We start from the raw sequence: 13534 nt of genomic DNA, 5'->3' as shown, positions 1-13534 counted from the left end.
AGTTTCGCTCTTGTGATCTTGATGTATGGTTAAAATTATGTCGTATCACCCATTCTTTTTCATTTTCGTTTTGTATGAGGAAGAAAAAGAAGAAAAATTTGGAATTGCACCCTCTCATAGTCTTGATTCAAATGTCAATCTCCAAAGAGTAATGTTATTCATACCATATTTTTATATCATTTTAGGTGACATTTGATGTAGACAGTCAAGATGTTTGAGGTGGACTGGACCTCCTTCATAAATAAACTACTTCCCTTTTCACCTCCCCTCCCAACTCTATTTATACTCCACATTTCCTACTTCCTTTCTCCTCAAACCTCTCACTTCCTCCTTCTCTTCTCTTTGCTTTCACCCAGAGGTTTTAACGGAAGCAAAAACACAAAAACCTCCGTAAACATACACAAAGCTATGGCAACTCTTCCAAAAGCACCCAACTCTAATAGTTGGGCACAAATGCATCTCTCTTTCTCTTCTTCTTCATCAGTAGTGGATCCTTTGTGCTTCCCCAAAAGGTCCATCTCCTTGAAGAACAGCAAAAACCGTAGAAATTCGAGTATCATTCACTGTGCTTTACAATCTCCCTCAGTTCTTCACTTCCCAAAACAACCTTACAACACACCAGTAATTACCAAGGAAGCCACTCGAGCAAAACCCAAAACACATCAGATTCCACAGTGGAATCTACTACAGAAAGCAGCTGCCATGGCGATCGACGTGGTCGAAGGAGCGTTAGTCTCACGCGAGCGCCAAAACCCACTTCCCAAAACCTCAGACCCACGTGTCCAAATCGCCGGAAATTACGCTCCGGTGCCGGAGCAAGCCGTCCGCCACTCCTTACCCGTTACCGGCACCATACCCGACTGCATTAACGGCGTCTACCTCCGCAACGGCGCCAACCCTTTACACGAGCCCGTGGCCGGGCACCACCTTTTCGACGGCGACGGCATGGTTCACGCCATCAGCATCGATTCCGGTTCTGCCAGCTACGCCTGCCGGTTCACCGAGACTCAGAGGCTCGTCCAAGAAAGGGAAATGGGGCGACCAATTTTCCCCAAAGCCATTGGCGAGCTCCACGGCCACTCCGGCATCGCTCGCCTCCTCTTATTTTTCGCACGTGGGGCTTTAGGCCTCCTCGATAAAAACCAGGGCACAGGCGTCGCAAACGCCGGCCTCGTCTACCACAACGGCCGCCTCTTAGCCATGTCGGAAGACGACTTGCCGTACCAGGTCCGGGTCACTAAATCCGGGGACCTCGAAACGGTCGGTCGTTACGATTTCAACAGCCAGCTGGGGTCAACAATGATCGCACACCCAAAGGTCGACCCGGAGTCCGGCTCCCTCCACGCCCTCAGCTACGACGTCGTTCAGAAGCCGTATTTAAAATACTTCCACTTCTCCCCCAATGGCGCGAAATCCCCGGACGTGGAGATCCCATTGGCAGGGCCAACCATGATGCATGACTTCGCGATCACCGAGAACTACGTGGTGATCCCGGACCAGCAGGTGGTGTTCAAGCTCGGAGAGATGATCACGGGTGGGTCTCCTGTGATATACGACAAGACCAAGATGTCGCGGTTCGGAATTCTTAAGAAGAATGCGGAGAACGCCGACGACATCATCTGGGTTGACTCTCCCGACACGTTCTGCTTCCACCTCTGGAACGCGTGGGAGGAGCCTGAGTCGGACGAGGTCGTTGTGATTGGATCCTGCATGACGCCCCCCGACTCAATCTTCAACGAGTGCGATGAGAACCTCAAAAGCGTGCTGTCCGAAATCCGGCTCAATTTGAAAACCGGCGAGTCGACTCGGCGGGCGATTTTGTCTGAGTCGGACGACGTGAATTTGGAGGCGGGAATGGTGAACCGGAACCGACTTGGGAGGAAAACTCGGTTCGCTTACCTCGCAATTGCCGAACCGTGGCCGAAAGTTTCGGGTTTTGCCAAAGTAGATCTTTTCACCGGGGAGGTGAAAAAGTTTTTTTACGGCGAGAAGAAGTACGGTGGTGAGCCGTTTTTCGTGCCGAGCACGGCCGAGGGCGCGTCGGAGGACGAAGGTTACATTCTGACGTTCGTTCACGACGAGAAGAAATGGAAGTCGGAGCTTCAGATTGTTAACGCGGTAAACATGAAGTTGGAGGCTACGGTAAAGTTACCTTCAAGGGTACCCTACGGGTTTCATGGGACGTTTATAGAATCGAAGGACTTGGTAAATCAGGCATAGATAGAACGGTGAAAAAAAGAAGCAAAGTAGTAACAGTGTTGCTACTGATGTTGTTAGGGATGGGTGAAAATAGGGAAGAGAGAAATTACCAGAGGGATTTGTAGAGAAGCAGACAATGTCCCCGGATTTTCTCCTGGAATATTTTTAAACCCCAACAACTTTCTTGGATTTGTTAAGCAGATGGTTAAGTTTTTATTTAATTTTATTTAATTTTATTTTTTTTGCTGGTCATCTTTTGGGGGTACTGTAATTAGGTTTTGATGATGATGATGATCGGAGATCAGCTTGTAGCTTTTGGAGTGTGGGTAGCCTTTCGAGCTCAGCTGGTTTATGTTTCTTCTATCTTTCTTCGCTCTTTGAAATATTTTTAATGCAGAGGATCGATCTATGTTTTATCTCTGTCTTCTCTCTGTTCTAAATCCAGGAGGATCCTCGCGGGATCCTTGGGGGAGGATCCTCGCAGATACTTCAATCATATATGTTTATCGTACATCGTGCAATTATCATTGTAATTTTTTATTATTTAAAATTGAATATAAACAGTACCTGACAAAAACTAGCTGCACGATACACGATAAACGGATGTGATTGGAGGATCACCGAATCCTCTCTCATTCTAAATGATGTGATAAATATACATGTATAGTTTGGATAATGTTAAGATAACTAAAATTTTAAACTTTGTAAATCATATGACATGATTGTTGATTATTAAATTATTATTTAAGTTTAATTAAAGTGCTTATTCCTATTATTTCTGAAAATGTTTCCAACACTAATTAACTAGGTTGACTAACATGTTGGAAGTTTCGAATCTATTTAAGTGTTTTTCTAAGCTCAAAATAGAATTGTGGAAATTAAGAAAAACGTGATACATTCAAAATAAGAATTGTGAATTTTTTTAAAAAATGTCATACCTTAAAAATTAAGAAAATTCAAGAGCTAAAATAATTTCAAAAAGAGTATTGAGAAACATAAACTAGCATGTACGTACACCTTGTCGACACATTGTCTAATAGAATTTGGTTGGACAGTGTGTTAATAAATAATAAATATGTTAATTTTACGTGTCCAAATAACTAATAATTTTTCCTTTACTATGTGGAAATAATTATGTCCTTTTTATATACTCTGAATGCTTATACTCTTAAGAATTAGTCATTGTTATTCAATGTACAACATACAAGCCATATGAATCCAATTCTCCTCATTTCTCATAATGTTATTTGAAGTTCCTACTGTGTTTAGTAAAGTGTTTGAAGATTACATTTTGGTAGACCACATTGTACCACTTCTTTACGAAGATGAACAACATCTCTAGTTCTCCCGAACATTATTTTTTCAGTAAAAGGTCTCTGAGACCAAACCCAACCCTGGGCTAAATGCTATTTTTTAAGTTTTATTCCCCCCCCCCAACCCAACCCATGCTAAATGTGTGGGCTAAAAGCTCAAAGCCAAACAAAAGCCAAATTCTCCTAAGGATTTAGCACAGAAAATGGTGTGGGCACCACCAACGGGACCCCACCCACATGGGTATGTCTCCTCGGATTTATTGAATCCAACGGTTGAGATCGAATATAATTAAATCTAACGGTAAAAAAAAGATTTAACGGCTCAAATTTAAATCCAATGGCTAAAATAATTAAAAAAAATTATTTCAATCAAAATTCACCCAAATTTAGTGATTTTTCAATATTTATCGGAATTTAAATATTTTTAGGTTAAAGTGTTCATAAAATTAAATTATGATAGTGTACATAATTTTGTTTTTAGAAAAATTACTTTAAAAGAAAAAATTGGCCTAAATTTATTTTTTAATAATCTCAGGCTAAAAAATTTAGGCCAGAAATGTCACATCCTAGTCCTGACTCCGTCGTATCACGATATTGTTCACTTTGGGCCCCTGCCATGCCTTCATGGCTTTGTTTCTGGGAACTCACATGAGAACTTCCCAATGGGTCATCCTATCCTGGGAATGCTCTCGCTCAAACTCGCTTAACGTCGAAGTTCCGATGGAATCTGAAGCCAGTGAGTTCCTAAAATGCCTCGTGCTATATGAAAGTGGGTATGTACATATAAGGCACATCACACCCTATCTGTTGATCGATGTGAGATGTTACAATCCACCCTCTTAGGGGCTCGACGTCCTCGTCGGCACACTCGCACCACAAGGCAGAGTGGCTTTGATACCATTCTAACAGATCCCAGCCTTGACTCCGCCGTAGCACGATATTGGCCGCTTTGGGCCTCAACCACGCCCTCACGGTTTTGTTTATGGGAACTGACATGAGAATTTCCCAGTGGGTCACCCATGTTGGGAATGCTCTCGCCCAAACTCGCTTAACTTCGGAGTTCTGATGGAACCCGAAGCCAATAAGTCCCTAAAAGGCATCGTGCTATATGAAGGTGGGCATGTACATATAAGGCATATCACCCCCTCTCCGTTGGTCGATGTGGGATGTTACAATCCACCCCAGTTAAAGGGAACCCGACATCCTCGCCGTTACATCCGTACCGAACGGCAGAATGGCTCTGATACTATTCTGTCACATCCCGGGCTTGACTCCGCCGTAGCACGATATTTTCAGCTTTGGGCCTCAGCCACGCCCTCACGATTTTGTTTCTGGGAACTCACACGAGAACTTCTCAGTGGGTTACCCATCCAGGGAATGCTCTCACCGAATTCGTTTAACTTCGGAGTTCCGATGAAACCCGAAGCCAGTGAGTCCCCAAAAGGCCTCGTGCTATATGGATGTGGGTATGTATATATAAGGCACATCACCCCCTCTTCGTTGGTCGATGTGGGATGTTACAAGAAGGGTTGGAGCAGAAAAGCTATTTCTGGGCTAAAACCAAAAATTTTTAGAACCTAAATTTTCTGGGCTAAAAATTTTAGGATTTAGCCCAAGGGTTGGAGTTGGTATAAGGAATTGAAGTAAATTTTGGTACAAACTAGGTAAAGCAACATGCATGCTTTATTTGCGCCCACGAAGAATGGTTCATTAGTTTGTCAACGCTAACAAGAATTAAAAGTAGACATGGCAATTTCTTACACGACCGATTAACATGATACGTAAACGACACGAAAATAACGCGTTTTGGGTCAACACGATAACTAATCAAGGATCATTATCGGGTCACACGATAATAACCCGTTAATAACGGGTTCTTAACAGGTTTACACAAGAGTGACACGCGGGTAACCTGTTTTGACATGATAAGAAAAAAGTTATTTTGCTGATTTTAATTTTTTAAACTACTAAAAAAAACTTACTATAAAATACAATAGATATAATGAATATGTATATATTGTTTATTAATTATTATTCTATATAAATTTTAAAATTTATGTTTTATTTATTTATTTATTTTTATAGTATATTATAGGCAAAGATTGAGATTAAAAATCATAAAACACATTAAAAATAAAAATATCAAGTAATTGAAAAATACCAAACACATTAAAAAAAATTATAATAATTAATTTACATGTGCAAAAAATATGAAAAAAAATATGCAAACGCTCATAGTCGCATCATCTACGCTTTGAGGATGGGTATATGATCGTTTGATTTTTTAAAACCATACAAACTTTCATGAATAGTATTTTTAAGGGAGTTCAAAATAAACAAAATTCATAATCATTAATGTATAAGTCTGAAAGATGTGAAAGCATAATAAACGTTCATAATTGCATCCTCAACGCTTAGACGATGGTTACATGGTCGTTTAGATTTTTAAAACCCTTCGAATCTCATGAACAGTGTTTTTTATTTGAGTGCAAAATTAATAATTATTATTGTAGAAGTGTGAAAAATGTAACCACTCGTAATGAAAAGTTTTACAACTTTCATGAAGGGCTTAACTCCGAAATTTAGTATTTATATACTAATTTAGTATTATGTTTTACATTTTTTTTGGTCAAATTATGTTTTTCATTTTCAGTTTTATTGATTTAAAATATATTTTTCTTAATGGGTAACGGGTTGGGTCATATTATCTAATAATATTAACGGGTTGATTTCGGGTCGGGTCATATTACCCGTTCACTTTAACGGGTATTACACAACATGACTCATTAAGCTATTGGGTATGGCACGAAACAACACAAACACGAGAAACACGACACGAATGTCAGGTCTAATTAAAAGGCTCGATTACCTCAAGGGAAAAAGAACATAATTTATACAAACATTGTAATCTATCCATCGATGGGTTGATTTACTTGTACACAATAGTATGAGTATGTCCCTTGACAAAAGGAAAATTCATAGTAATAGCGTAAATCTATAAGTGTGGAATTCAATTAGCTATAGTAATAATACTCGAAAAGATTGGGCACTGTGGATGCAATTTTCCAGTCATTCTGATGTCACACTCTCTCAGGCGCTAAGTTTAGCAATTCTGGCCCAAATGAGCAGTCGGACCTCCTTCTTTTTACTTAGCTTAACTTGTTTGGGTTGCCCCTTGAAAGGGAGGGGTAGACTTGCTCTTATATGCCCTATGCCATGACCAATTAACCACGGTCAAAGCCAACATAATTCACGCCTTATCTTTAGTAAGAGAGTGACGAATTTAGGATCCAAGAAACTCATCACACTGTATTTCGGGTATAAATTTTCTCATTTTTTTTAAATATATAAATTAGTGTCAAATATCATTTTGTACTAAAAAAATCCAAAAATATCGTCATGTTTCCCGAACAACTTTTCTAATATTGACTTCTTAACTAAACATAACCTTACGGTTTTACTTAATAACATTGAACATTGTTGCATTGAAGAATCAAGAATGTAGTTAAAAATAATGTATCACGAACACCTCGTAAATGTTTGGTCAATATACGCACATTTTTTCACTTTCTAATTTTAAAGTATCAGGTATGAAAACAAGATAGATCTGTCATATTTTAAAATACTTTAAATACTTGGCCTAATTGTCCTATACTAGTCAAGATTTTCGATTTCTTGAATTTCGTATTGCTTTTATACTACGTTGGTTTCATGAAAGCATTCTAGCGACCTACGTCTTACAAAAAAAGTTTAAAAATCAAATAAAAGATGAATTTGTAAAAGTTGTACTGAAAAGTGCTACAAATAAAAACGATGGTGAATAAAAGCGCTTTATAGAGTAACACTTCTAAATGAGCCATGATATAACTAATATGGATAAAAAATTATTCAATTTACAAGAAAATTATGTTAGCAGTACCGTATGAATGTTATCTTCATTCCATAATAATGTATCTTCTTCTTTGATAAAGTAACGTATAACGTGTACTATCTCTAGCTGTTGGCGTGAGTCAACCATTTAGTTTAGGATTGTAATCCTATAATTTATTCCTTATATAATTGGAATTCTTATTTCCTGTTATGTGAGATATTGTACAATTATATATTTACCTCCTAGAGAGAAGAATAAACATACAATTCAAACCCTAAACACTTTTATCTTGGTACCATAGTAGGTTTCGGCCTGTCTCTTTCCCCTAACCTTTTCCCCTAGCTACTGATCCCTGAAAACCCAGAAAAATCCTAGCGTGGTCTCGAAGCAAGAGAACCACCTACAGGAATAGGAAGAAAAAAAAGAAAAAAAAACCTAGAAATCTAAATCACAAATAGACCATTGCTTCCATGGCCGACAAGCACCAAGGCATGATTCCTTGCGGCAGTGACCTCCAGTGGGCTGGGCTTGCAGAGCTTGGAGCCCAATGTCAAACAGTGCATCAATCAAGCATGGATAGAAGCAGCAAATTCGTTGTGAGTCCAACCGAGCAGCAATTCGTTGCGTACAGGAACAACCATGTGGACATGACTAGCCCATCCAGAGACAACCCTCTGGAAAACAGTTTGGACCCAGACAGTATGGGCCAGTAGCTTTTATTATTGAATTTGATTTCGTCCTAAGAACAATCTGATGATCCAAGTAAAATTGGCACTGCATTCACAACATCCGCTAACCGTGATTCTGGCTAGATAATTGACTCTGGAGCTACAGACCATATGACATATGATGAATCCTTGTTTCACCACTTAACCGTGCCACCCAAGGAGAATGTTATCACGGCAAACGGTGAAATTGCTCCAGTTACAGGAGCGGGTTTCATCGCCCTTACTCCCTCTCTATCTCTGCATAACACTTTTCTTGTTCCTTCACTATCGAATCATTTACTTTCTATTGGTCAAGTTACAGAACAATTAGATTGTGTTGTACTCATGTTTCGCATTTTTTGCCTACTACAGGATATCCAAACGCGGGCGATCATTGGGCGTGTTACTAAGAGGAGAGGGTTATATTATGTGGATGATGTGGTATCGGGCTGAGTCAATCAAGTGAGCAGTGGTCACAACAACAAGGTTAAGAGAATCTGGTTATGGCATCGTCAACTAGGACATGCATCTTTTGGTTATTTAAGAAAATTACTTCTGTCTTTATTTAATGGCATTTCAGACTCTGATTTTCAGTGTCAGGATTGCATTCTTGCAAAAAGTCATCGTACTTCTTACCACTTGAGTCTCAATAAAAGATCAGTGCCCTTTGAGTTAATTCATTCCGATGTATGGGGTCCTTCACCAATAGTGACGCGCCACGATATTCGGTGATTTGTTACCTTTGTAGATGATTGCACTAGAATGACTTGACTCTATACCATGAAACAGAAGAGTGACGTTGGGAAAATTTCCAACAATTTTATCGGATGATTGGAAATCAATTTTCTCTTCCTATCAAAGTCCTGAGATCCGATAATGGTGGAAAATATCTTAATTATGAACTATCACAATTTTTCGCAGAGCATGACATACTTCACAAGACTACTTGTCCACAAACTCCTCAACAAAATGGTATGGCAGAACGTAAGAACATACATATCTTGGAAACTACACGAGCTCTTCTAATTGGGGTTCATGCTCCTCATACCTATTTGGCGGAAGCAGTTACATATTCATTTATCTTCTTAATCGAATGCCCTCTCAAGTTCACAACTTTCGAACTCCCATGGAAGTCTTGATGGATTATGTCACTCTACTATCTTCTCTTCAATTATCACCTCGCATATTTGGATGTGTGGCTTATGTGCATCTTCACAAGAATCAACGGAGTAAATTGGGTTCGCAAGTGATACCGAGATTGTGCAAACAGGAAATAACCCTCATTCTCCTCTACTAGTACATGCTCATGTCCCCGCGGATATCCAAGAGGTACGTTCTCATACTTTAGATATTGTTGAAAATTCCTATATTTTACCTTCTAGGCAAAACTGTGGGAAACCATATAACAGGTTTTCTCCAGAAGGAAAAGTGAGATATACAATTGCACAATATGTGTCCACTCATCGACTATTACCCAAGTACCAAGCCATGGTGAATCAAATGGCTGAGATTAAAATGCCAACAAAAGTGGAAGAGGCTTTGCGAGATCCTTGTTGGGTAGAAGCCATGAGAGTAGAAATGAAAGCCTTACAAAGAAACAGAACGTGGAATGTAGTGTCACTACCACAAGGGAAGAGACTAGTGGGATGTAAATGGGTGTTCACCATAAAACACAAGGCGGATGGATCCATTTACAGATACAAGGCAAGATTGGTAGCTAAAAGGTACACACGTACATTTGGAGTTGACTACTAAGAAATGTTTGCTCCAGTCGCAAAAATGAATACTATTTGAGTAATCTAGACTAGCCTTTGAAACAGTTCGATGTGAATAATACTTTCTTACATGGAAATCTGGAAGAAGAAGTGTACATAGATCTTCTATCAGGATATAAAACACCGAATAAAGCAGGGAAAGTATGTAGACTCCGAAAGGCTCTCTACGGACTCAAACAATCACCCAGAGCATGGTTTGGAAGGTTCACTGAAGCAATGAAAAAGTACGGCTATAGACAGGGAAATGCCGACCACACCTTGTTTATCAAACGCATGGGAGGTAAAGTTACTTTGTTAATTATCTATGTGGATAATATGGTAATTACTGGTGATGACACAGAAAAGATAAAAAGGCTGCAGGGGTATCTTTCATCAGAATTTGAGATAAAAGATCTAGAAGGCTTGAAATAGTTCTTGGGTATTGAAGTTGCTTGTTCTCGTGATGGTATTTACTTGTCTTAGCGGAAGTATGTTCTTGATCTTATCTCTGAAATTGGAATGTTAGCTTGTATACCAGTTGAAACTCCCATTGTGCAAAATCATCACCTGGCGATATACCAGGATCAAGTTCCTACCAATAAAGAAAGATATCAGAGATTGGTAGAACAGTTGATTTACCTATCACTTACACGTCCGGATATTGCATATGCAGTTAGTGTTGTAAGTTAGTTCATGCATGCTCCTAGTAAGGATCACATGGCAGCAGTGATGCGTATACTGAGTTATCTGAAAGTGCACCTGGTAAATGACTCATCTTTAGGAAGCATGGACATATGGAGGTAAAGGGGTATACTGATGCTGATTGGGCAGGAAACATTACTAATCGTCACTCCACATCAGGCTACTTCACATTCGTAGCAGGAAATCTAGTAACTTGGAGAAGCAAGAAGCAAAATGTAGTGGCTGGATCCACGACCAAGGCAGAGTATAGAGGGATGGCACATGGAATTTGTGAATTGTTATGGCTCAGGATTCTTCTCATTGAGATTGGGTTCAAACCTCAAGGAGCTATGCTATTATACTGCGACAATCAAGCTGCAAGAGAAATAGCCAATAATCTTGTTCAGCATGATCGTACAAAGCATGTGGAGGTAGATAGACACTTCATCAAAGAGAAGTTAGATGTCAAACTAATTGATATTCCATACGTGAGGTCTGAAGAACAATTAGCAGATGTGTTAACTCATGCGGTTTCAGCAAGGGTGTTTTAAGACTCACTTGACAAGTTGGGCTTAGAAGATATCTATGCACCAACTTGAGGGAGAGTGTTGGCGTGAGTCAACCGTTTAGTTTAGGAATGTAATCCTATAATTTATTCCTTGTATAATTGGGATTCTTATTTCCTATTACGTGAGATATTGTACAACTATATATTTACCTCATAGAGAGAATAATAAACATACAATTCAAACCCTAAACACTTTTATCTGCGCATACATACACGATATATAAGAACGATACATTTAACAAACCATCTAACATGTCACATGACCAAGTAAAAAAAAATCCGTAGTATTGTTATATTATAAAGATGCTGACCACCCCACGGGTACGCATTGAATATATAGTTTCTGTACTGCCACATGTGTTGTTTACCATATGAGGAGTAGTGATGATGATAGTGAAACCCCATATGCGGCTCTAATTCCCTAATTATTTTCAATACAATAAATCTGCATATATGTGTACAATTTTTGTTAAAAAATTAAAACATTTTATTCTTATTTTGCCGCCGAACCAATGGTGGCCATAACTTTGCAAAATGATGTTTATGGGCAATGACAGTTACAGCAAAGTGGGGTGAGGAAACAAAAAGTCCCACCTAACTTTATCGTAGAGAGGTTTGTCCAAAGGGTCCAGGCTTTGCTTCCAACTATATCAGTTGGAAATGGACTAAGAAAGGTCATCGTTTACTTTTCTATATATGTATGTATGTATGTATGTATGCATGGTTGCTGTTCTTCCTCTAATTGATTGAAAACGAACTGTTAATATTAGCGATGGATGGAGATATACACTATTATAAATTATATAGTACTTTTTGAGGAAACCAAAATTAAATTACTGTTTCTTTTAAACAAATGTTTCTTTTAAATTACTGTTTCTTTTAAACAAATGTTGTTATCTCTACTAAAGGAGAAGGAGATGAATTTAGCCTTACAATGATCTAACAATAATGTGGTCAAATTCATCTTTAGCGGGAATCGAACTTAAGACATCTCATTTACAAGTGAAGAGGAATATCATTAGAACACAGTACTAAGTGGCTCATGATTAAATTACTTAAAATCATGAGAAATGTTAGGTGGACTTTCTCAAAAGTGAGACTCTCTATGAACATTTTACCACCTCACAATTTAACGTCTATTCTCATGTCAACATTATAAATTCTCCTAGCCCTAATTTGATATGATTGATTAATGTACCAAACTTCCTCCAACAGTGAGTCGTCCTCATGATTTTTTTATATGGAACTTTAACGAAAAGCTCACAGTACTGTTCACTTTAACAAAAAACCATATTTTTACACTAAAAAGTCAATCATGATACTATTCATTTTACCTTTTATTTTATCTTTATCGTTAAAACTAAAAAATTTCAAATTATTTTCATTAGTTTTCCATTTTTGTTATATTATATATGTATGACGCACCCACGTCCAAATACTATAAGTGGGTGGCGGGGGAGGTGAATATCGTAATGTTAGGGAAGGCAATAGACAATGGCTAGCTAGGGTTAGAGTGCCAAAGATATATGGAAAATTTTCATTATTCATCACATTTATGTTCACTGCTATATATTATTTATTTGAATTACAATGAGAATTTTGGCAATCAAGTTAAGTTTTATGTTAAACTTGAGTTGTAAAGAAATGTTTTCTTCACTAAGGTAGATTAGAATGGATAGCGGGTGGATTGAAGATCAAATTGAAAGGATCAAATCAGGCAATGAAGTTCAATTTTTGTAGATTTAGGTTTCAATGTTTCACATGGGCAAATTCTCCACTATTTGGAAGTGACATCGTCACATATGTAAGTGTAACTCACCGCTTTGTTGTGATATAAGGTTTTTCTTAGGCCAAATCAATTTAAGGAATATTATAATATATTTTTTTTCTCTAATTCGTTTCTTATTTGAACTAAAACCTAGGGCTAAGAGGCATTATATAAACAAACTTTTTATTTGTCGAATATAAACAACCTTTAGGGTGCTAGAGCTTGTTATCCTTCATATTTTTTTTTTTTAAATTCATTAAGTTTAAGATTCTCCCATATTTTCTGATGGATTCTAATTTATTTGTGTTTTAAAGTTATTGTTTAATATTCTCTTTATCAAAATCCGTTCAGTTATATTAAACTATTATATTGAATCATCGATTTGCAAAAGTCGACCAAGTGTGTTAACAAGTAAGAAAGCATTACTCCGATTTCTGGTGTGTATTGACGAACAACTAGTGAAATATGTTGGGATATATTGTACACTATATATGCTAACAATTAACTGAAAATACTACAGTATAGAGCAATATATATGGAGATAGTGGATGTTGCAGAGAGAAGACTTGTCACCTAATGAAGAAAACTTGACCGACCGCAGCACACGATTATAATCCCCACATAAAAAACACGAGCCACTTTATCATACTCACTCTTGAAAGAAAGAAAGATC

The 13534-nt window shown here is 38.1% G+C and overlaps 1 protein-coding gene across 1 annotated transcript; it reads left to right on the top strand.

Moving 5' to 3' along the window:
* The first annotated feature begins 280 nt into the window (after window positions 1–280).
* Window positions 281–2388, top strand: LOC103951286 (9-cis-epoxycarotenoid dioxygenase NCED2, chloroplastic). Its single transcript, XM_009362625.3, has one exon. It carries the CDS (start codon window positions 409–411, stop codon window positions 2218–2220), a length of 1812 nt encoding a protein of 603 aa, XP_009360900.2. The 5' UTR covers window positions 281–408; the 3' UTR covers window positions 2221–2388.
* The last annotated feature ends 11146 nt before the right edge of the window (window positions 2389–13534 follow it).

The sequence above is a fragment of a genome, unplaced genomic scaffold (assembly GCF_019419815.1).
Source record: "Pyrus x bretschneideri cultivar Hongxiangsu unplaced genomic scaffold, Pyrus_bretschneideri_v1 Contig33, whole genome shotgun sequence".
Classification (NCBI taxonomy): Eukaryota; Viridiplantae; Streptophyta; class Magnoliopsida; order Rosales; family Rosaceae; genus Pyrus; species Pyrus x bretschneideri.
The sequence above is the reverse complement of the archived record's forward strand: the minus strand, read 5'-3'. Positions and strand labels throughout refer to the sequence as shown.

What these genes read in the sequence shown, in the direction of transcription:
- LOC103951286 (XM_009362625.3), top strand. Translation starts at nt 409, where the DNA reads ATGGCAACTCTTCCAAAAGCACCCAACTCTAATAGTTGGGCACAAATG.